We start from the raw sequence: 24,248 nt of genomic DNA on the forward strand, positions 1-24,248 counted from the left end.
CTCACGTGGCTAGTCACTACCATACTGAACAGCACAGGACTGCAGTCAAGGCTCATGTGCTCTTACACCATGCTGTCTTGATAGCTGGCAGCTTTCAAAATTACTGAAAGTCAATTTGAATGGGGAAAGAGCATTTTCTAAGATAAAATTGTGTTTTGGAATTTATTTCCATTTGATTTCTTCCACCTCTCTGATCACATTTGTGTGTGTGTGTGTGTGTGTGTGTGTACACACAGGTAATACATTCACATGGTTCAAAATACAAAAGGTTCAAAAAAGTATACAAAGGCCAGGTGCAGTGTCTCACGCCTGTAATGCCAGCACTTTGGGAGGCCAAGTTGGGCGGACCACCTGAGGTCAGGAGTTCAAGACCAGCCTGGCCAACATGGTGAAACCCCATCTCTACTAAAAATACAAAAATTAGCTGGGCGTGATGGCGGGCGCCTGTAGTCCCAGCTACCTGGGAGGTTGAGGTGGGAGAATCGCTTGAACCTGGGAGGCTGAGGCTGCAGCAGCTGAGATTGTGCCACTGCACTCCAGCCTTGGCCACAGAGCAAGACCTTGTCTCCAAAAAAAAAAAAAAAAAAAAAAAAATATATATATATATATATATATATATGAGAACATTATTATATATTCTTCTCCACTCCTCTTAGACATGGCTCTGCATCTCACTTTTTTTTTTGAGACAGAGTCTCACTCTCACCCAGGCTGGAGGGCAACGGTGCGATTTTGGCTCACTGCAACCTCTGCCTCCCAAGTTCAAGCGATTATCTTGCCTTAGCCTCCAAGTAGCTGGGATTAAAGGCACCCGCCACCATGCCCAGCTAATTTTTTGTATTTCCAGTAGAGACAGGGTTTCGCCATGCTGGCCAGGCTGGTCTCGAACTCCTGACCTCAAGTGATCCACCTGCCTCAGCTTCCCAAAGTGCTGGGATTACAGGCATGAGCCACTGCACCTGGCCCTGCATCTTGCGTTTTAAATTTCACATTATTATATTGGAGTTGGAGATCTAACAGAACATGAAACTCATTCATTCTACTGGCTGCATCACATTCCATTCAATGGATATACCATAACCGATTTAACCAGTTTCCTACTGATAGCTATTCTCAATGTTTTGTTATTACAAATAAGGCTACAAGTAAGTTTGGATATACATTACTCTGTACAGAGGTAGGATACTCAAGGGGTAAATTCTAGAAGGCAGTTAGTTCTTTTCTTAAAAAACAGGAGGGCAACAGCAATTATTTGAGGATATGTAAGTAAATGCCTTCACTACCAGATATGCACCCACTTGGATGTTGCCTATATGTATAATTCTTATGCTATGTGCCTGTAGTTCCTTTGGAATAACTGGGTACTCTATAAAAATTCACTATGCATCACAATGATTCAATAATGAAAAACCATTTTACTTATGTTTTTACAACTGATAGGCACTCTATAGTTGCTCTGGCAAATGTCACGGAACTGTCCTTGTACACATACACACCTATGTATAAACCCCACCTCTATACCCCATTTCTTAACATTGTTTCTAAGGGCCATGTAACTACTGTCATTTCAAACTATCAGATGAAATAGTGTATTTTTCCTTTTCATGGCTTGGCACTTTCAAGCCCCTATGCCAGAAATTTTCAGCCAGGAATGCTGAGATTCTAGCCTAGAAGGGGATACCCTACTCAAGACAGTATCACTAAAGTATACCAAATGTCAAGCATGCTGAAACCTGGTTAAAAAAAAGTCACAAGGCCACCAGTACAGAGAAGAGAAGGTATACAAGAAATCAGACCACAAAGCTAAGAACAGTAATTGACTTCCACATTTTTTTAAAGAAAATTTACCAATGAACTGACCTGACATCATATTGGCGCTGCTGACGGGCGTACTGCCTCCTGGCATGCTAGATGAACCCATTCGAGCCTGGTCCTTCACAACAGTGTCTAGAAAAGAGACAAAAAGGCTAGGTTCTGTTTTGCCTGAAAGATTAAACTAATGGTCTGGAAGCCTGAAAGCAGCCAGCTTCATTCTTTGCAATTTATTTATACTCTACATTATTCCCCAAAGAACTTAAGGTGGCAATTGCCTTCACCATGAATTAGACAAGCGGTAAAAAGCAGAAATAGCTTTCCTATCAAACTGTGCTAAAAGCTAACCTTTCAATCAAATGGTAGGAAGATGAGGTAATTATTTATAGCAGAGCGAATTTAATGAAGCTGGTCCTGTTGAGGTTTCATGGAGACAAGACACTGTAACTCGGCAAAGACGGTAATATATTACCAGTGTGTCCACAGCCCAGTACCAAGTAGGCCAAAGCTATAGGTCCATGTAGGTTAGGGCTATGACCACATTCTCTATCCCAATCAGCCTATCTATCTGCTTCAGGTATTGGGCAAAAGTATAAATGATTCAGTACAAAGCCATCACACTATTATTACCGAAGGAAAAATGTAATGTTGCAGCTAACATCACAGTGGGGACGGGGTGGGTCTAGGTGGTATTTTCACTTAGGATGGCACAGGTGGCTATCCTCACAAATCTAAGTCAAGGTGTTCATACAATTTTAAGATCTGTAAGCCTCATTAGCTCTTTCCAATGAATGATTACTAGAGACAGGAAAGATACAGGGCTGTGTATTCTAATTCAACTATTCCAGACTGAGGCACTGAGAAGTGTCATCCTCACAGTATGAAAAAAGTTTATTTAGGAATGCTCTTGTGTCATGTATTCTGTCACAGAAGAATTCTTCCAATAATTCTGCAAGGTAGTTGCCATCACTATCCCCACTGGAAGAATCTGAGGCTCAGTGTGCGTGAATTAACTTTGCAGCAAGCTGACAGGAGCTGGGATTACGACTCTGTTCTATAGGACTCTGCGCCTGCACAAACTCTGTGGGCTAGATATCTGGACTCACAGAAATAGGGGTGCTCCATGGCCTCTCTTGCAGTAAGCCGTGACTGGTGGTCATATCGCAGCAGTTTGTCCAGGAAATCCAAGGCCTCAGGGCTGACAAGGTGCTGATTTTCACTGTGGACAAAGCGTTCCCATCGCTTTCGAGAGTGTCTGCAGGACCAAAAGAGGGCATGAGAAATGGGCCACGTGGGCACAGAAGCCCAACATTTCATTCCTACATTTTTCTTAGTGGCTAATAGCCCAGACAAAAGCAAAGAGGGATCCAAACTCAAGAGAGTAGTCTTGCACCACTCTGCCAGTGAGTGGGACAACAAAGCTAACTGGAGACTGGAAACAACATAGCTAGAGTAAAAAAAGACATCTGAGTCCTCTCACTTTTAAGAAACATAATTCAGGTTACTTGACAGGACGTGACCGCTTCTGTGTAGCAAGGAGGGTCAGGTGGCTGAGCTCACCAGGCCTATTTCCCATCCCCCCACATATTCCTGGCATCTCTGCCACTTGGCCAGCAAAAGCCTTTGCATCAGGAAAGTCCATCTCCTCCTGTTGAGTGGTTAAGTGTATAAGTACTATATCTAGTCACTACTGTTAAGAGTCGGTTGTCTGCATATAGCCTTTTTTTTTTTTTTTTTTTTTTTTTTGGAGACAGGGTCTCACTCTGTTGCCCAGACTGGAGTGCAGCCACATGTTCATAGCTCTCTGTAGCATTCCCTCCTGGGCGCAAGGAAAGCTCCTGCCTCAGCTTCCTAGTAGTCTGGACTACTGCCACACATCACTATGCATGGAGTCAAGGGTCTCATTATGTTGTCCAGGCTGGTCTCCAACTCTTGGGCTCAAGTGATCCTCCTAAAGTTCTGGGATTACAGATATGAGCCATCGTGCCCAGCCAGCACATCAGTCTTAAAGCATGCATTTTCTACTTCAATTTCTTTCTCTTGGAGACAGGTTTTTCACTTAAAGAAGCAAGGTAAATTTTGATTTTTGCCTCAACTGTAACCCTTCTACTAGAATCTACATTCATTTTGTAGGAATCCTCTAGCTATAACCCCTCCATCAGACTCCTGTAAGTTAATTTGAATAAAGGGCCATTCAATCCAATGCCTTTATCAGAGGCCTGCTCAATGCAGCATCCTGTGGCACTGGACCACTGACATCCTGACAGTGCTGGCAAAGAAAACATAACTGTTTTGAAGATCCTAAGTGCCAGTTCACTCTCAAAGTGCTTAAGCCACAGATGCACATATTTTGTTTCGTGACTTACCTGCCCAAGATATCATTGAAACGTGGATCTAATTCAATGTTGTATTTGTCAATATAGTCATATAAATCTTCTGTCCCCAGAACCTTGGCTATCCTCACCAACTAGTATTAAAGAAAGACAAAAACCCATACCACAAGCATATTATATTAACAAATCAACAATTAACAATGATTGAATTTACATAAATGGGTCATCATGTCTATAGGTATGAATGCTACCTCCTAACAGTTTAGACTTCAACTCAATGTGACAGTGTTAGAAAAAGCAAACTACTTTATAAACTGGTTTCTTCCTCTTGAAATGTCACCCTGGGGGAACCCTTATTTTTCTCCCCTCAAAACCCAATTGAAGATGTCACTTCTTTTGGGAAGCTCCCATTGCACACTCAAACTACTCACCACTACTGCCTTTTGTGCCTTGTCCACACTTCTACTCTGAAGTTATGACTGTAACCTATTTTGCTGTACGTTTGACTCCCTTACAAGATCAACTATGAACTATTTGAGGGGAAGAAAACTATTCTTTCTTTTTTCTGTATTCCTCAGTACTGCATGCACTTGATACAGAGTTATTGACTTTAATGGAATTCAGGTTGCATTCTTTGACTCATTAAAATTGGGCATGGTGCTCAAAGGGAACAAGGCAATGGTACCTTCCACAAGGTCCTAGAATCATTCCAGGTTCTTGTGAATGAAAGAGCCCTTTGGTCTTCAAGGGGGAAGTGGAGTTAGTTTAAGAAACATCTGTAACTCAACCCATATAAAGAGCCAAAAGGATCACAGGAATACCACATATGGGCTAACATATTGGAGAAAACACCATATTGGAGAATAAGGGTTTATTAGGAGAATTCTAAGGTAATGTCCTATTTTAAAAATCTGGATGACAATTTATATGTATTCTTCACAATAAAATAAGCAATGCAAATGACAAAGACTAGCGGGGAAAGTCTGATTTCAAAAGGCTAAGCTGGTAGCTCCCAAAACATCAATCTAAGGATCAATATCAGGGTGGCTGAATAAACAGTGAACTGAAAATTATAGGCAGTTCTGGCTATCACTGCATTAGACCAGTAAATTTTTCAATGGGTATAACATATATTACCTGATCATAATTGTCATGTCCATGGAAAAATGGCTCCTTCCGAAAGATCATACTTGCCAGCATACAACCCAAACTCCACATATCCAAACTATAATCGTACATCTGCATAAAAGTAAACTCACTGTTATTATCTGTGAATCCTCAGGCTTGTCACTTCAAAATAAAAAATTAATTTTTAAAATTAAAAAAAAATCACTGACTCAAAATCAAAACACTAATAACATCTTCATATATTTCTTTTTAGTCTTTCTTTTTTTTTTTTTTTGGAGACAGAGTCTCACTCTGCTGCCCATGCTGGAGTGCAGTGGTGCAATCTTGGCTCACCACAACCTCCGCCTCCCGGGTTCAAGCAATTCTCCTGCCTCAGCCTCCTGACTAGCTGGGACTACAGGCGCATGGCACCATGCCTGGCTAATTTTGTATTTTTAGTAGAGACAGGGTTTCACTACGTTGGCCAGGCTGGTCTCAAACTCCTGACCTCATGATCTGCTCGCCTCAGGTTCCTAAAGTGCTAGGATTATAGGCATGACCCACCGTGCCTGGCTAGTCTTTTCTTTTATGCATCTTTCACTTGGTTTTAAAACAATTTTTACTTTTTTTTTTTTTTTTTGAGACAGAGTCTTGCTCTGTCGTCCAGGCTGCAGGGATGTGATCTTGGCTCACTGCAACCTCAGCTTCCCAGGTTCAAGCAATTCTCTGCCTCAGCCTCCTGAGTAGCTGGGATTACAAGCGCCCACCACCGCGCCTGGCTAATTTTTTTGTACTTTTAGTAGAGACAGGGTTTCACCATCTTGGCCAGGCTGGTCTTGAACTCCTGACCTTGTGATCCACTTGCCTTGGCCTTTCCAAGTGCTGGGATTACAGGTGTGAGCCACTGTGCCTGGCTCTTTTTTTTTTTTTTTTTTTAAAGACACAGGGTCTTGCTCTGTTGCCCAGGCTGGAGTGTAGTGGCGTGATCATAGCTCACTGCAGCCTCCAACTCCTGGGCTTAGGCCTCCTGAGTAGGTAGGATTACAGGCATACACCACTATGCTCAGCTAATATACATACTATTTTGAATTGTTTTCTTCACTTACATGAAAAAAAAAAAACCTCCAAATTGTTAGCCCATGGAGACCATCTAATGTGTATCATTAGTATTTTATTACATAAATGTTTTAGAATTCAATCTTTAATTTTCCTATAATAGGACAGTGTTCTGTTTTTCACAATTATTAGTAATACTGTAAAAACTATTTTTATGCATAAAATGCTTTTTGAACTCAGGGCTATAGCCTTAAGACCCCAAGAAAGAAATTCCTACAAGAACAAAAAGTCTGAAACTTTTAAAATCAACTGATAATAACCTGGAAAGACTGGGCATAAAAGATACTCCCAAGAAAACCTCAGATTTTTAAACACTTGGCAAATCTATTATTAATTTGGTTCCTTTCTCCTTTTTCTGTGAGGAGAAAGAAGGCTTTTTGGGGGAGCTGGGGAGAAGACCTTTTTATTTAGTATACAATTCAGAAGAACAAGAAAACATTCTTGAATTTACTCTGAAGATTGGTTAAACTTAGTTACAGGATGGGCATGGTGGCTCATGCCTGTAATCTCAGCACTTTGGGGAGCCAAGGTGCGAGGATGGGTTGTGCCCAGGAGTTTGAGATCAGCCTGGGCAACATAGTGAGACTTTCTCTCTACACACAAAAAAATTAAAAATTAGCTGGGTGTGGTAGTGCACGCCTGTAGTCCCAGCTACTCAGGAGGCTAAGCTGGAAGGATCACTTGAGCCCAGAAGTTCGGGGCTGCAGTCAGCTATGATCATGGCATTGCACTCCAGCCTGGGCAACAGAGCAAAACCCTGCCTCAAAAAACAAACAAAAGGCCGGGCGCAGTGGCTCATGAGGTCAGGAGACCGAGACCATCCTGGCTAACACAGTGAAACCCAGTCTCTACAAAAAATACAAGAAAAATTAGCTGGGGTGGTGGTGGGCGCCTGTAGTCCCAGCTACTTGGGAGGCTGAGGCAGGAGAAAGGCGTGAACCTGGGAGGCGGAGCTTGCAGTGAGCCGAGATCATGTCACTGTACTGCAGTCTGGGCGACAAGAGTGAGACTCCGTCACAAAACAAAAACAAAAACAAAACAGCTTACGATTCAAAACAGTTCTGGAACTGCTGATTATAGAACATATCTTTGGCTACTTTCCCTCAAGTTAGGATCAAATGCAAACCTATTCATATTCTACCGACATTATGACAATAAAAGTAATGTAAGTTATGGTACATGAATTAAGGTGATTTATATTTTACATTTCATATAAAAAGGACAGCTGTGAATGTGCATTAAGTGGCCTACCTAAATGCACAATATGATACTTTTTTTTTTTTTTGGTAAATTATGTGCGAAATAAACACAGGATCAAAATTGTGCCTGCCCTTCTGTTCTTACCTGATAGTCTACAAGTAGCTCAGGACCTTTGAAGTATCGGGAAGCAACTCGGACATTATATTCTTGGCCAGGATGATAAAACTCAGCCAAACCCCAGTCTATTAGTCGTAGCTGAAAAAGAATAAATCATGAGCAATCTTATCTTTCTCTAAGCTACCCACACTGTGCCATTAGCATACTCTTGATAAAATATACCAGACACGTTACTCTTTACTGAAACCCCTCCACTGACTACTTATAGCCTTTAGAATGAAAATAAAACTTCTTAGCTTGACAAACCACTTTCTCCATGATTTTGTTCCTGGAAGACACAATCTCATCTGAGCTTTTACAAATTTCTTAAACTGCTCAATGACTAAAATGTCCCTACTACCCAGCCTATAATCCTATTGGTAAGCATTTCCTTAACTTTTGGAATATTTAAGTCAGCTTCTCAGTGAAGTCTGATCATTGCCTTCAGCCCCCTGAATTTTAGATATATTTCTTTAACAGAACCTAAACTCTTTATGTTTTCTACGTTTCTTTTTCAATATGGACGACAAGCTCCTTAGGGGTAAGGACTGTTTTATTCACCTTTGTAATTTTCAGAATTCAACATAATGCCAGGTATACAGGAGAAAAATGAATAAATATTTGCTGGATAGATGAAATAACAGAAAAGTCATACAATACAGCTTTTACCAAAATGCATCCTAAACATGGAAAAAGGGGTAAGAGGCAAGCTTATCTGCCCACCGTGCATAGCATGGCCACGATGTGAAGTGCCGGCAGTAGGCCCTGAGGAAAAACATCGGACTGCTCTGGCACTAAGTTTACTGCCTGCATCTCAGAACTAAACCTTCGATTAGTTCTGCAAAACCTCCTCCACTCATAGTCTCCCCCCGCTCGGTTAACGGTGATACTCATCCTGTCATACAAGCCAAAACTTAAGATTCACCCTGGATGCTTGTTTCCCTCGGACCTCACATTTAATCTGTCAAAAAATTCTGAAGGTTCTATCATATTCTGACCATTATCATCACCTCCACTGCCACTGCCCCGATCCAAGCCGCCACCACCTCTTGTTTGACATATTGCCATAGCCCCTTCTCCTAACTGGTCTCACTGCTTTCACTCTTGCCCTCTAGTCTAAACAGTTTAATAAATACTAAATAGTTTAATAGTTATTTTTAAAATAATTAAATATTTAAAAATATATATAAACAGCTTTTTAAAAGGATTGTTCAGGTTGCTATGGAGAGATTATAGATTCACAGGAAATTGCCAAAGTAGTAAAGATTCTCTGCACCCTTTACCCAGTTTCCCCTAATAGTAACATCTTACATAACTACAGTACAATATCAAAATCAAGAAGCTGACACTGGCACAATTCAGAAAGATCTTATTCAGGTTTCACCAGTTTTACATGCACGCATGTGTTTGTGTGTGTGTTTCTATGCAATTTCATCACATATGTAAGTTCATATAATCTCCTCAACAAGATACAGAACTGTTCCATCACCACACACATGTCCTGTGTGTTAGCCCAACCCCTGGCAACCCCTCTGCTCTTTCTCTCTATCATTTTGAGAATGCTACAAAGATGGAGTCATTGGCATATAACTTTTTTTCAGACTGCCTTTTTTCACTAAGCATGAGATCCATCCAAGTTGTTGCATGTGTCATACTTCTTTCCTTTTTATTGCTGAGAAATACTACTTCATAATAATATTATATGGTATGGATATGCCAGTTTGTTTAACCATTCCCTCATTGAAGGGCACTTTTCCCCATTTTTTTTTTTTTTTTTTTTGAGACGCAGTCTCGCTCTGTCACCCAGGCTGGAGCACAGTCGCACGATCTCGGCTCACTGCAACCTCCGCCTCCGGGGTTCAAGCAATTCTCCTGCCTCAGCCTCCTGAGTAGCTGGGATTACAGGTGCATGCCACCATGCCCGGCTAATTTTTGTATTTTTTTAGTAGAGACGGGGTTTCACCATGTTGGCCAGGCTGGTCTTGAACTCCTGAACTCGTCATCTGCCTGCCTTGGCCTCCCAAAATGATTACAGGTGTGAGCCACTGCACCCAGCTTTTTCCCCCTATTTTAAGCTATTACAAATATAGTTGCATTCATATATAGGCTTTTGTGTGGACCTAAGATTTTGTTGCTCTGAGATAAATGCCACTGCAGGATTGTATGGTAAGCATATGTGTAGCTTTTCAAGAAACCAACCAACTATAAAACAATAGTTAAGCATTTTCCAAAATGCCAAACTTTGCATTCCTACCGGCAATGTATGAGAGATCAAGTTTCTTCACATTTTTGCCAGCACTTGGTAGCATCACTATTTTTATTTTAGCTGCTCTAATAGATGTGTAGTTAACTTTTAAATTTCAAGTGAGAACATGCTAAAGCTTAGAATATGCAAAAGCTCTCTATCTTCAGAGAAAAGGCCTAACAGTGACCAATAAGGTTTTACATGGTTTGGTTTTACCTCTTTGATTTCATTTCCTTCTTCTTTCCCCGCATTCATTCTGTCCCAGCTTTATCCTTGCTGCTCTTCCAACGTGCCAAACACATCCTTACCTGAAGGGCTTTTGTACTTGCTATTTACTCTGCCTTGGGACATGTTTCTTCATAAGACTGCATGGCTGGGTCCCTCCCAGTGCTCTCTAAAATGTCACCTTTCCAATGAAACCTTCCCTTATAACTGGTTTAAAACCGCAAATACCCTCTTGCCATTCCCTATTCTTGTTTTTTCTTCTACATCAAAATAACTTTCTATCCCACCAGCCTCCTAAATGTAGCTCCTAAAAGACAAGCATTTATTGTATGTTTAGTTCACTTATATATCCCTAGCCCCTAGAATGGTGGCTCTGACATGGTATGTGTCTAAAAAAAATTTAGTTGCATAAATAAATCACCTACCTCCCCAAAGACCACAACAGATAAGTCATCACAGCTTGGTCACCTTAAAAAACTGAAATGCTAAAGCATGTGGCCATTATAGCTCTCATGTAAAAGCATTTGCAGACAATAGGGCCCTCATGACATCCAATAAACAGAAATAGCATTTTCTGTATATCTCATCCACTTAACTGTGCACATTTAATTCTCATGAATACCTAGTCGCCTGCAGGGCTATTATTACCCACACTGTACACGTAAGAAAAAGAAGGCAAATGGAGAGAAAGTAGTTTCTCAGGAAACTAGTTATTCAATAAATAAGACTAGAAGCCACATTTCTGGGCTTAGAAGATGAACATTTTGCCCACTTTACTAATGTTTCCTTCTTGGTAATATTCTTAGGAATATAAATAATGGTTCAAACATGTTGATGTGTAAATTCGTACATTCATTCACCAAATATCTCTCAACTGCCGAATAGGTACTAGGGTCTGTGACAATACAAGGGATAAGGTGTTGAAGATGGGCAATTAGCTACATCGCGTAGCTAAATAACACTCGTCAGCCTATCACTTTACCTTTCTGTGCTCATGATCGATCATGACATTATGGGGCTTGACATCTCTGTGCATAATTCCCATGCTGTGACAATAATCCAGGGCCTGTGGGAGGGACAGGTCAGAAAGGAGTTAGCCTGAATAACAGGTAAGAGTCCTTCACTTTTCCCTCCATGTACATTTTCCTTTTAGCCTCACAATACCCCTGGGATTCAAGCTGAGGACACAGTCACTTCCACAGCAATGCTTCAGAGACTTGTTCATGATCTCATAGTCAAGCAAACTCAGCTCTCTGAGCTTAGAGATCTTTTTCTGACATAGTTGTTTCAACATGTTTTCTGTCCTAAAAGACCCAAAGTATACCCAAATTGCACCACTTCAAATTTTTCTGTCGTGTCCAGATCCTAGATTATTTCCACAGACCCCTCAAAGAAAGAAAACAGATCTTTACTACAAACCTCTTATTCTAAGAACAGTAATTCTTTAGCCATTAAGAGTCTATAACAGAGGTTGGCAAACCACAGGCCAAATTTGGCCTGATGTCTGCTTTTGTAAATAATGTTTTATTGGAACATAGCCATGCCTATTTGTTTGCATATTGTCTATGGTTGCTCTTGTGCAACAACAGCAGAGTTGAAAGTGTGACGAACACTACATGGCCCACAAAGCCTAAAATATTTACTATTTGGCCCTTTAAAGTAGTTTGCCAATGCCTGATTTAGGTCATCAAATCCAATCTGAAATGTTTCCAACCTCAAACTAAAGGGAACTGAGTAGTATAATCTTTGGGGTTTGTTAATCCCAGCCTTTCAGTCAGCCGATGTCGTTGGCCAAATTCTTGACCTTCCTGAAGGGCAACTTGGGTTCCTACAGTTCCCAGGGCTGGGCAATCATATCTGTAACTTTCTAAAGCCTTGCTTGCCACAAACTGCATGAGCCAATGGAAAGATCAAGCATCTCTGCGGGCACAATCTCCTCAGGGGATTTCTAAGGCTCCAACAGCAGGCTTTATGTCAACTCTTGTTTAGTAAGAAAGCTTAGCCAACTTTTAGCAATTCTCTCTTCTAGGAAGCTGATCTTGTGACTACTGGGAACAAGATATTTGGTGACCCCACTTTAGAAATGTAAGTAAATTTTCAATTAGCATCTATAAGCAGAAATTTACACAATCCTTAGGACAATTACCCTTTGAGAACTGAGTTGAAGTTTTCTGTTTTATTTGTTGACTCTTAAGTGAGATAAAGTATACCAGAAGCTAGCACATCAGGCGTTTTCACGAGTTTTGAAAATTTAATTTTAACTTACACAGGGGCACACAGAAATTACAAATATTTGTTAAGGGGTCAGTCCCAGCTATCTTACAAATACCCCTTTTCAAATTGTTCTAAATTATACTCCCACTAGACCCCATTCCATAACCCTTAGCACAAGGGTTCTGATACTATTATTACTAATTTTTATTTATTTATGTATTTAGAGACAGGGTCTTACTCTGTGCTACTGCACTCCAGCCTGTGCGACAATCATAGCTCACTGCTGCCTCAAATTCCTGAGATCCTCCTGTCACAGCCTCCCAAGTAGCTGGAATTACAAGCATAAGCCACCATGCCCAGCTAATTTTTAAATTTTTTGTAGAGACAGGGTCTCACTATGTTGCTCAGGCTGGTCTTGATCTCCTGGCCTCAAGCAATCCTCCTGCCTTGGCCTCCCAAGTAGCTGGGACTTACAGGTGCACACCACCATGCCCAGGTAATTAAAAAAATTTTTTTTGTAGAGATGGGGATCTCACTATGTCACCCAGGCTGGTCTTTTGATCTCCTGGCCTCAAGCAATCCTCCTGCCTCAGCCTTCCAAAGCGCTGGGATTACAGGTATGATACTATTAACTTATTAAAAACTTATATAGAGGTCCCTTCTTTCAACATACTTTACAAAGTTAATCTGCTGGCTTTTCTACCATCAATTGACTATTTAACAAAAAGAAGACCAATTTAAAAAATATTTAGTATTCAAGGTTCACTTACCTTCAGAATCTCATACATGTAAAATCGAATATCATAGTCTGTTAACGTCTGGTACAATTGCTGTTAAAGACAAATGTTTGAGCCATGAAATAATGCTGACAGAAAGGCAGTTTTCACCCTCACTCACAGTAATTCAAACCAAGACTTGGCTCATTTACCGTTGTTCCAAGATCTGTCCATTCACTGCCCTCTATTTCTCCAACATTACATTAACTTTAAAGAGATACTTTGGGTCTTCAACTCTTAAAAATGAAGAATTACTTAAACATATATTGCAGAAGCTATAATCCACTGTTAGAAACATACTGATCTAGATACGTTAATATGCACTGACACACACCTATAATTTAGTTTGCTTTTCATGTATCTTCAGACCTTCTCAAAAGAGGCATTTTGGCAAATATACTGCCTCCTTAGTAGGGAACTAACTCATCTTTGGCTTACATAGTTGGCCCTGCAGATCACCAGTGGGTATGCAGATGGCATGATGCCAAACCTGTTGAGTCAATTTAACAAAACTATTCTTGTTCCAATTGGAAAGTAAACTCTGTGAACAACTGTTATGTATCCTTTCCAGTTTCCAAAGAGTTGCAGAATGTTTTTTACATGGACATATCTTTTTTTTTTTTTTTTTTTGAGACAGGGTCTCACTCTGCTGCCCAGGCTGGAGTGCCGTGCTGCAATCATAACTCACTGCAACCTCAAACTCCTGGGCTCAAGCAATCCTACCTCAGCTTCCCCAGTAGCTAGGACTACAGGCGTAGTCACCATGCCCAGCCACAGGTACGTCTCTTTAATGGTTAGCAACGTCTCCTGACAAAGTTTTTCTTGGAATTATCATTCTGACTCTAAAGCAGTTCCTCTCCTTTCTCCCTATCTCTGCAAAAGAATTCACTAACTTATTAATATATAACATTCCGGATACTGGACTGGTGGAAAGGCAAATCGAAGATTTTTACCACTTTTACTCCAAAAGAGTAGCTATATTCTTTAAAATTGGAACTGTGTGAAATAAGTAGGCCACTGGATAGACTGCAATTCTGAGATATCGCTTATAGAGGTTTGTGTTATGGCAGAATTTGACATTATCCTTCCTCGATCCCTGCCTTTTAAGATCTATAGCCCACAGTTTATGAGGAATCCTAAGAAATAAGCAGTCCCTACTTTTATACATACAATATATTTCTTCCTGAACACTATTGTTTAAAGCGAAATGCCATATGGCCAGATCCTAAGTGAACGTGTGTTACTGCCTTCATTAGGTTGAACATCAGCAGAAACTGTCAACTAAGCAGTGAGAAGTCAATGTGTTGGTCATTAAAAAGAACATTAAACAAATGGGCAAAATATCAAGATGCAGAAAGTGGGCACTGCTTATATAGGAGTTCTTCTATCTTAAAATTTGCACTGTAAGGATGAAAAGCTTTTTAAAAACAAATGCGAAGCAAGCTCTTCTAACAGCATCATCCCCAAAGGCTATGTGGTCTAAAAACCCACTAGCCCGAAGCAGTTGGTTATATATTATACCTTGAAGTCTGTGTTGTTTACGTGTTCAAAAACCAAGGCGGGGGTTCGTGACTAGGGGAAAAGAACAAAAACAAAAACACACATTAGCAATAGCCCGGACAGCTTTAATGGGGACAACGTTTGCGGATGCTGCATGGTGAAATTTGGCAGTCCTCGCCTCAGTAGTAAGAAACCCTCTATTGCTACAAGCCCTCCCCGCTCTGATCATCACCACACTTAGGTCATTTTTGGGATGGATTTCAAACAGAAGACATGGAGCTGAAGTCTCACCAGGCTCTAGGCAGCCCGACAATGCGCCCATCGCCCATCGGCATCGGACCTGAGTTTGCAAAATGGATTAACACATTTCAGTTTCCAGTGCTATCAGTCTCTTAGCCTAGAAGAATAAGAAATAGTCTGTGGGTGGAGGTCTCTTTGAAAGAAAGACCCAAGCTAGTTAAATGGTATATCTGATTAAGCACTTTCAAAGCAGGACTTAATGATGAGGGTTGGGGGAGGGAACAAAAAGAGGCCAGTTGTGCTCCAGGTCAAACACCATCTCAGCTCTGGCGGGCCTTGCTAACACCTACTATACTCACCACAGGGTCTTTTACAATGTCTGCCAGTGTGATGATGTTGGGACCTCCTCTCAAATTCTCCAAAATCTTTATTTCACGCTTAATTTTCTTCTTTTTTACTGGCTGAAAGGGGAAAAGTACATCAGCAAAAAAAAAAAAAAAAAAAAAAATTTTCAGAGTATTTCAACACGTAGTGTAATACATAAATGATAAATGGCTTACTTATGAGCACCTTGAAGGAAGAAAATGTGTCACATTCGTCTCTGAATCCTTCTCCTAGCACTGTGCCAGGTATTCTGCAGGTACTTACAAATGTTGAATTGAAAGAAAAAAGATTTCTATTCCAAAGACCAGACACTTCTGCAGAATTAGCATTTCAATCATCAGTCTTGATGTTAATGTTTTAAAACATGTTAAACATGTTAATGTCTTAAAACCTTACAAACTAGCAATTTAAATCATTAGTAATACTAAAGTATATCAAACTTTTTATCAATTAGGATGAAACACGGGCCCTTTCCATTTCTTCCTCTAATTAGGGCCAACAACAAGGATGGCCAAAACATCTTTGTGTAGCATAACCCTGAGGGTAAAGGGTGGGTCTTGGAGTCACAATGCCCAATGTGAAACCTACCTTTACTACCTGCTAGCTGTTAATGGCAAACTACATAACCTCTCTAAGCCTTTCATTAAGTGTAAAATGAGTAACAAGAGTACCCATCTCATAAGATTGTTGCAAGAATCAAATGAGGTATTCGAAAGATTTCGGAATATAGCTGAAACATAACATAATAATAACTGTCTAGCCTGATCACCAATACTCTTTTTTTTTTTTTTTGAGACAGAGTCTCGCTCTGTCACCCAGGCTGGAGTGCAGTGGTGCAATCTTGGCTCACTGCAACCTCCGCCTCCTGGGTTCACGCCATTCTCTTGCCTCAGCCTCCCGAGTAGCTGGGACCACAGGCACCCGCCACCATGCCAGGCTAATGTTTGTATTTTTAGTAGAGATGGGGTTTCACCGTGTTAGCCAGGATGGTCTCGATCTCCTGACCTCGTGATCCGCCTGCCTCGGCCTCCCAAAGTGCCAATACAAGTGCCAATACTCTTATAAATGAACCCCTCCATTCTAAAGAGTATTCTGCAGAGGGTATCTTAAACATTCCTTTGTCCTTACCCATCCTTTCCACATCTGTTCTAGTATGGAATCCTTTTCATTTTTTTCTGAGGAGGGCCTTGGTCCAACTGCACCTCCTTTATAAAGCCTTTTTTTTTTTTTTTTTTTTTTTTTTTGAGACAGAGTCTTGCTCTGTCGCCCAGGCTGGAGTGTAGTAGCATGATCTCAGCTCACTGCAACTTCCGCCTCCCGGGTTCAAGCGATTCTCCTGCCTCAGCCTCCCAAGTAGCTGGGATTACAGGCGCCAGCCACCAAGCCCAGCTAATTTTTGTATTTTTAGTAGAGACAGGGTTTCATCATGTTGGTCAGGATCATCTCGAACTCCTGACCTCATGATCCGCCTGCCTTGGCCTTCCAAAGTGCTGGGATTATAGGCATGAGCCACTGTGCCTGGGCTTATATTATAAAGCCTTCTTCTGAATAGTCTAAAACACTGCTGGCCCAAAGGAAATATAATACAAACCACATGTGTAATTTTAAATGTGTTAGTAGCCACATCAAGAAAATTTTAAAAAGGACAAAATTAATGTACTTTATTAATCTAAAATCTTATTTTAACATATAAATCAATATAAAAATTATTAATCTATTTTACCTTTTTTTGTATTAAACCTTTGAAATCTAATGTATTTTACTCTTACAGCAGACCTCAATTCAGCCCAGCCATATTTCAAGTGCTTAACAGCCTCACGTGGCCTGCGTGCCTGCTGTACTGGACTGTGCAGGTCTTTTCCTAGGGTGTTAGTCACCTCAGACTAGATGCACTGCATATACCTCTTAGAAGTGAAGTACATCTCATCTCTTCATTAACAAGATTGGTGGTTACTAAAGTTTGATGACCAACAATCACCTGGATTTTTTTAATATACAGACTCACAGAACCCACCAAGATTCACTAAATCAAAATCTTGAGAGGGAAACGGGGGATTTATTTTTAGATACTTTCCAGGCTGATGATCCAGGTCCAGAAACTACCAAATAATACTATAAATTCTTTTAACTTTGTCTTAAGCCTCAGGCACATGATAGCAGAAAGCAAGCAGATTTTGGAAACATTGACAGTTCTCAAAACCTGGCTTTGTGGTTGTGCAGTGTTCAGAAAAGCATTTAAGTGTTTCTCATTGCTGAAAGGGACTATACTCGCCTGTTAGTGATTTACATACCACAGTTAGAACAGGTCCAATGCAAAGTGGTACCCAATAAACAGAAGCTATTTTACTAATGACTTCCATGTAGTCCACTGAATTCAACCCACGACCTCTTACCCAATACAATATTTACCTAAGACACAAGATAATATAAGTCTTCTCTTCCTGCTTCAACTATTCAGATCTTTATAAACTGTTATATTATCTGGGAGATCTTTCCACCCTGCAGAGACTAACCCAACAACTTACCTCCTGTTTTCCATTAGCCCAACTGCTGGTTTTTTAGTGGAAAAAAAAGCTTCTGGTTGACAAAACTACTCTACAGAATGCTTCAAATCTATAAACTTAAAAAGCTGGTTTGTGACAGACCAGGCAGCTGACTCAGGCCCTAATTTAATGCGATCAATGCAACTTTTGTCTTATTAAATAAATAGGGGAGATTAAAAATTTTAAATATGGTTTACAAAGGAAATTCATCTATACTTACACCACCTACCCACAGTTACAGTAAAATATACAATACAGTTAGAAAGACTGAGCTGAAAAAAATCTTTCTAAATCACCCTTCATTCAAAATCATCAAGGGCTCACAATTACCTAGAAGAGATAGTCATATAATTTTAAGACTGCAAGGAAATGCAGAGATTATTTTTTCCAGGCCTTCGCCAACTTAATCTCTCTTTCCAAGTTCAACTCCTATGTATGGTCACATAACATCTTTCACATGAAATATTTCTCTCACTTTTCCCTCCTCCTCTTTTCTTATCTTGGTGCACTCTACAGCCTGCTTCCCTTCACCACTTCCACCCAACACCTATCCAAATCCTCCTCCCATTCAGCCTGAAGACAGCTCCTGGGAGCTTTTCCTAACTACTACCTTCTTCTGAACTGTAGACCCACTATTCACGCTTTTCATGTGGCTCTAAATAATAATATATCACCTCATTCTATCATATACCTTTCCATATGAATATCACCATACAATCACAAAGAACTCCAGTCTCCAACGTATGTATATATACACACAATTTTGTGTTTGATCCTTTTTGTTTTTGAGACAGGGTCTCATTCTCATTGCCCAGGCTGGAGTGCAGTGCTTTGATCATAGATCAGTGCAACCTTCAACTTCCAGGCTCCAGCGATCCTCCCACTTCAGCCCCTCAAGTACCTGCGACCAAAGGCACATGCCACCATGCTCAGCCAACATTCTTTTTAATAGATGGATAAGCATGTCCTAGGTTAAAAGGACTACTATGGCTAGTCACCCACATGTTTTGATTTCCAACCTAGTTCTCTTTCTACATATTTCAAGACAGATATAAATACTTAAACTCTCTGGTTCTCAAAGGGCATGTGAAGCACCCCAGCAATGCACAGGAATACTGTGGAACACTTTACATTTCTGAGGAAGACACATCAACCCATCGTTGAATCTGCCAGACACTGGGTGCACTGCCAGCCTGAGGTAGTTCGCAGTTTCAACATTGGATTGTGTTATACTCCTCGTGATGGCATATTTTTGTGAAGCTGGGGTTGCAGTAGTTGCTGTGATAAAAAGCAAGTACTGCACAAAAATCAATGACAGGAAATGAGGGTGGTGGTGTCCAACCAATGACAACATTTGAAAAGCTGTGCAGTAACAGGTCTACATAACCCAATAGTAACAAATTATAGTTATATAAGAACAAAATTAACTTTTTTCTTTTAATTTATGTGAATAACTTTTTAAATGGCTACCAAGTTGCTAAAATATAAATACTTAGCAGGCAGGCGCAGTGGCTCATGCCTGTAATCCCAGCACTTTGGGAGGCTGAGGCGGGCGGATCACCTGAGGTCAGGAGTTTGAGACCAGCCTGACCAATATGGTGAAACCCCGTCTCTATTAAAATTACAAAAATTAGCCGGGCATTGCTGGTGTGCATCTGTAGCCCCAGCTACTTGGGAGGCTAAGGCAGGAGAATCGCTTGAACCCAGGAGGCGGAGGTTGCAGTGAGCCGAGATCGCGCCACTGTACTCCAGCCTGGGCGACAGAGCGAGACTCCTTCTCAAAACAAAAACAAAAACAATTAAAAAAACAAAACTTACTTAGCTATTTGGACCTTGCTACTTAATACAGAGAACTATGAGGCATTTCTTGACTTAGGAGTACTGTGAAAAATTAAAGACAGTATAAGTGTTATAAATTGAGAAAGTTTGGAAACTTCTACTTTTCAGTGTCAAATATGAAAAACTTCCTGTGGTAAGGAACTATATGCTAAGTTCCCAATATATGACAGTGCACAGCATAGTTATAACTAAATTAAAAGTTGTACATTGGTCTCCCAGAGGCCAAATCTGGCCTGTGCATTGTTTTTTTAAAATCTTGAGCCAACACTTAAAAGTCAGGAAAATTCATATACAAATATAAATTTCTGGCTTTTATTTGCAAAACAGAGCATCAAGCAACAATGGACTTGCATTACTGCAGGGCAGTCATCAGCTTCAGCTGAGAAGCAGCTAGCTCCTTTTGAAGAGGCATGTGTTTCCCAGTTTGTCTCAGTCCCTATCACTCACATCATCTAAGCAAGGGCAATTACACCAGACTAGCTGCACTAATATCATCTGTCTGTCCCCCTCGAGTCCTGTGACTCCTCATCTTTACAAAGTAGAGGCAATGATTTATTTATTGAAAACAAAAGCCTCACTATATAATGAAAAGTAAAGGAAGTAAGTATTAGGCAATAACTGGGAGAGAACAGACTGTACCTTTGCTCCCTTACTCTGCCACAACCTAGCTATATGAGTCAACTCAAATCACTTCTCTTGCTTCAGTTTCCTGATCTGTCAAATAAGCAGAACTTGTTCTATTGAGTTCATAGGATACAATAAAATTTTATTTATTTGCTTTGGCACCAAAAACCTTTTAAATGCTGTTTTAAAAAAGTCTTCAAAACTATTTTTAAAAATCTGTATTCCAAATACCTCTGAAATTATCTCTTGTACTCACCTTGAGAATTTTAACAACAACTTTTTCATTATTTGTGATGTTGATGGCTTCAAATACTTCACTGTATTTACCTCGGCCTAATTTTCGAACCAGCTGGTAGTCATCTTGATTTCTGTGGACACAAACAAAACGACTTATAAACAGTCAAATTATCAGCATCAATTCAACTTACAGGAATCTATTACCAGCAGGTGTAATAGAAATAAGAAGTATTTCAAACAATTCCCAAATTGGTTTTTTTTTTTTGAGACGGAGTCTCACTCTGTCGTCCAGGCTAGAGTGCAGTGGCGCGATCTCTGCTCACTGCCAGCTCCACCTCCCAGGTTCACACCATTCTCCTGCCTCAGCCTCCCGAGCAGCTGGGACCACAGGCGCCTGCCACCATGCCCGGCTAATTTTTTGAATTTTTAGTAGAGACCGGGGAGGGGGGGGGGTCTCACCGTGTTAACCAGGATGGTCTCGATCTCCTGACCTCGTGATCCATCCGCCTCGGCCTCCCAAAGTGCTGGGATTACAGGCATGAGCCACCGCGCCTGGCCCGTTGTATTTTTTTTTTTTTTTAATTAGGCCAATTAAAATACGTGTGTTTCAAATCCTAGAATTAGAAAAACTTATACCTTTCAATTATTCTTTCTAATCCCAAACTGTTTACATCTTTATTGGCACATGACATGGAGCTGGCTTGTATTAAGGTTTGTTCTAAATACGTTTGTCTCCAACAAGAGACAGCTTTCCTCAAGAGAATAATTTTTTTTTTTTTTTTTTTTTTGAGACGGAGTCTTGCTCTGTCGCCCAGGCTGGAGTGCAGTGGTGTGATCTCGGCTCGCTGCAAGCCCCGCCTCCCAGGTTCACGCCATTCTCCTGCCTCAGCCTCCCCTAGTAGCTGGGACTACAGGCGCCCGCCACCACGCCCGGCTAATTTTTTTGTATTTTTAGTAAAGACGGGGTTTCACCGTGTTAGCCAGGATGGTCTTGATCTCCTGACCTTGTGATCCACCCGCCTTGGCCTCCCAAAGTGCTGGGATTACAGGCGTGAGCCACCGCGCCTGGCCGGAGAATAATTTTTATATATTCTTGTCCCTTAGTGCTTGGTCCAGTGTTGGCACTTAGCAGGAACTAAAAACATTTTGCAAGACTGTTTCAATCTAGCCACACTTTGGCAGCAGCTGATTTTTAACAGGCCTCTTTGAAGGTAAATGGCTCTCAAATGTATAGGCTTAATCTATTTGCCCTCCAGGGCAAGCTCTGGGGATAGTCCATGTGTAGTACGAAGCACACTATAGATTGTAAACTATAATCACCGATCCCCTCCTCTACATATACCCATATTCTGTGACCAATAAGCAACATCAGAGGTAATAAACAGAGGTAGAATAAGGGAAATGCCAACATTTTCCTCCTGCCCCTGCCTGCTTCCAATGTAGAGCGCTTTGCTCTGAAGAATGACAAACACAGTTCCATTAAGGCCTAAATTCTATCCTACTGGATAGAATCCTGCTGGACCTACTAAGTATCCAATATGAACCAAATCAACCATCTCAACCATTCATTTTCCTCAAGCAGCTAAAAAGAAAGTGAATGAAAAGACAAAAGGTACTAAAAACAATGGACAACATAATAATCATGGCAGGTGTAGGGGAAGAATGCTCCTACTTCTGGTTGAGTTCTCTTCCTATGGGAGGGCATACAAAACAAATGCCAGCAAGCAAACAGAACCATGCCAAAAGCCCAAAAGGGCTCTTTAGTGCCATTTAAGCAGAACCAAGTGCAAAGCACTCAATTTGAAGATAGCAGCTGAAATTCCTAGAGTAAACACAGTGTTACCTAGAGTCCAAAGCCTGTGACATAAGAGGAGAATTGTTAGATTATCAGTAGTAACAACGTTTATTGGTACTAAACCACACTGGCATTTAATGGTGTCTTCACAGCATACAGTGCCTCTGTATTCAGAAGCAATGTATTTACTGTTAAGAATCATGGCATACTCAAATTAGCTGGGTAGGGTGGAAGGTGCCTGTAATCCCAGCTACTCGAGAGGCTGAGGTGGGAGAACCGCGTGAACCCAGGAAGCGGAGGCTGCAGTGAGCCGAGATCACACCACTGCACTGCAGCCAGCGCAACAGAGCAAGACTCATTTCCACACACACACATACACAAATTCATGGCATACTCAAGATTAAAAATACGCCCTATGACAATTTAGGGAAGCCATCCACTAACCACTTACAGGTTACAGAAATCACATGCAGTCAGATATAAAATACAGCATACAGGAGCTGTAGCTTTAGTTTTCAAATTGCTTTCTTTTGCACTTGAATGTCAAAATGCTTTTATCACAAAAGTATGATCTGACCAATTAAATGTCTACCACATTGGGACAGGAAACGCAAACATCCAAATGAGTCTGCACAGAGAATTAGGAGGGCAAACACAGCTGTTCAGGCAGACTACAACTGTTCAACATAGAATTTGGGCTGAATTCCATGCTAAGACATGCCTAGTCTCAGGATAAGGGCAAATGTTTAAGAATTTAATTGTTTCTCATCAGAAAGAAGTTACCTCTTTGGAGAACTGTTTCGTCCTCCTGTATCAACACGAAACAACATTCTCTACCTCAAAAATACTTTATGTAAGACTTTGGTGTTTTCAAAGTCTCTCAAGTATCAATTCTCACTGATCTGCAATGCCCTTGGCTTGATAAGCAAGCTGATAGGTAACTTTTTGTTGCCAGGTGCCCATACAGAATACCGTCATGCGTTATTTAATGACATTCTGAGAAATGTATTAAACATCAGAGTGTTTACACAAACCTACATGGTATGGCATATTACATACCTAGGGTATAGCCTACGGCTCCTAGGATACAAATGTGTACCGTAATAAATACTTTAGGCAATTGTAACACAATGGTATTTGTGTATCTAAACACAGAAAAGGTAATGAATGCACTGTTGATGTTACGATGACATCACTAGGCCACAGACATTTTTCAGCTCTCTTATAATCTTATGGAACCACTGTCCTACATGTGGTCTGTCATTAATTCAAACGTTGTTATGTGGTGCATGACTGCATATACATCATAGAAAAGGATAAGAAACTAAAATGATTTTTAAATGGTAAGCCCATTAAAATTGTTCACTTGCCAAAGCAACTCTGCTTCTTCACTGCAAAACCAAATTTTCAGCTCAAAAGAAGAAAACACAAATTGGGCTTTGATCCTGAGGTATACACATATAGAGTCATGGAGGTTTTCTGACAAAAACTACTCAACAGATCCACAAGATTCAGCCCTTTGAGTGAGTATAATGAAGTCAACAAAAACAATTACCCCCATTCCACCACATGTGACTCGTAATCCCAGTATTCTCGAGGTCTGTGTGTATTCACATCTGTGTAAACTCTGGCCCTGCTTGGCACGGGTCCCGACATGTCAGACAGGTTGGCGGACAAAGCTGGACTTGATGTTTGGAGATCTGGCAGTCACTGTGTTCAGAAGCAGCTGGGGGTAAGACCTTGTTTCAGACCTGTTTTCTTCAAACTGCAGAAACAAAATGCACAAAGTCCAAGGAATCATTTACAGAAGGTATATGGGAAGGAAATAATCTTACAAATAATAATGGCCTGAAATATACCTCTGGCTCTCCTACCTACAGCCAATAAATATAGCTCAACTGT

At 40.7% G+C, this 24,248-nt stretch overlaps 1 protein-coding gene across 3 annotated transcripts in view; it reads right to left on the reverse strand.

Annotated features, from left to right (window-relative positions):
* The window catches only part of CSNK2A1 (casein kinase 2 alpha 1), a 70,073-nt gene that overhangs the window by 12,036 nt on the left and 33,789 nt on the right, over window positions 1-24,248 (reverse strand). For all 3 annotated transcript variants that reach the window (XM_019017275.4, XM_031004769.3, XM_004061641.5), the window contains 11 exons: window positions 23,902-24,111; window positions 20,571-20,682; window positions 15,284-15,385; window positions 14,706-14,756; window positions 13,179-13,238; window positions 11,177-11,260; window positions 7,713-7,823; window positions 5,283-5,384; window positions 4,179-4,279; window positions 2,919-3,067; window positions 1,861-1,947 (listed from right to left, as the gene is read on the reverse strand). In XM_019017275.4, the coding sequence (XP_018872820.1) occupies window positions 1,861-1,947; window positions 2,919-3,067; window positions 4,179-4,279; window positions 5,283-5,384; window positions 7,713-7,823; window positions 11,177-11,260; window positions 13,179-13,238; window positions 14,706-14,756; window positions 15,284-15,385; window positions 20,571-20,682; window positions 23,902-24,002 (1,060 nt within the window). In that variant the 5' untranslated portion in view covers window positions 24,003-24,111. The remainder of the gene's footprint in view (window positions 1-1,860; window positions 1,948-2,918; window positions 3,068-4,178; window positions 4,280-5,282; window positions 5,385-7,712; window positions 7,824-11,176; window positions 11,261-13,178; window positions 13,239-14,705; window positions 14,757-15,283; window positions 15,386-20,570; window positions 20,683-23,901; window positions 24,112-24,248) is intronic.

The sequence above is a fragment of the Gorilla gorilla genome, chromosome 21 (assembly GCF_029281585.2).
Source record: "Gorilla gorilla gorilla isolate KB3781 chromosome 21, NHGRI_mGorGor1-v2.1_pri, whole genome shotgun sequence".
Classification (NCBI taxonomy): Eukaryota; Metazoa; Chordata; class Mammalia; order Primates; family Hominidae; genus Gorilla; species Gorilla gorilla.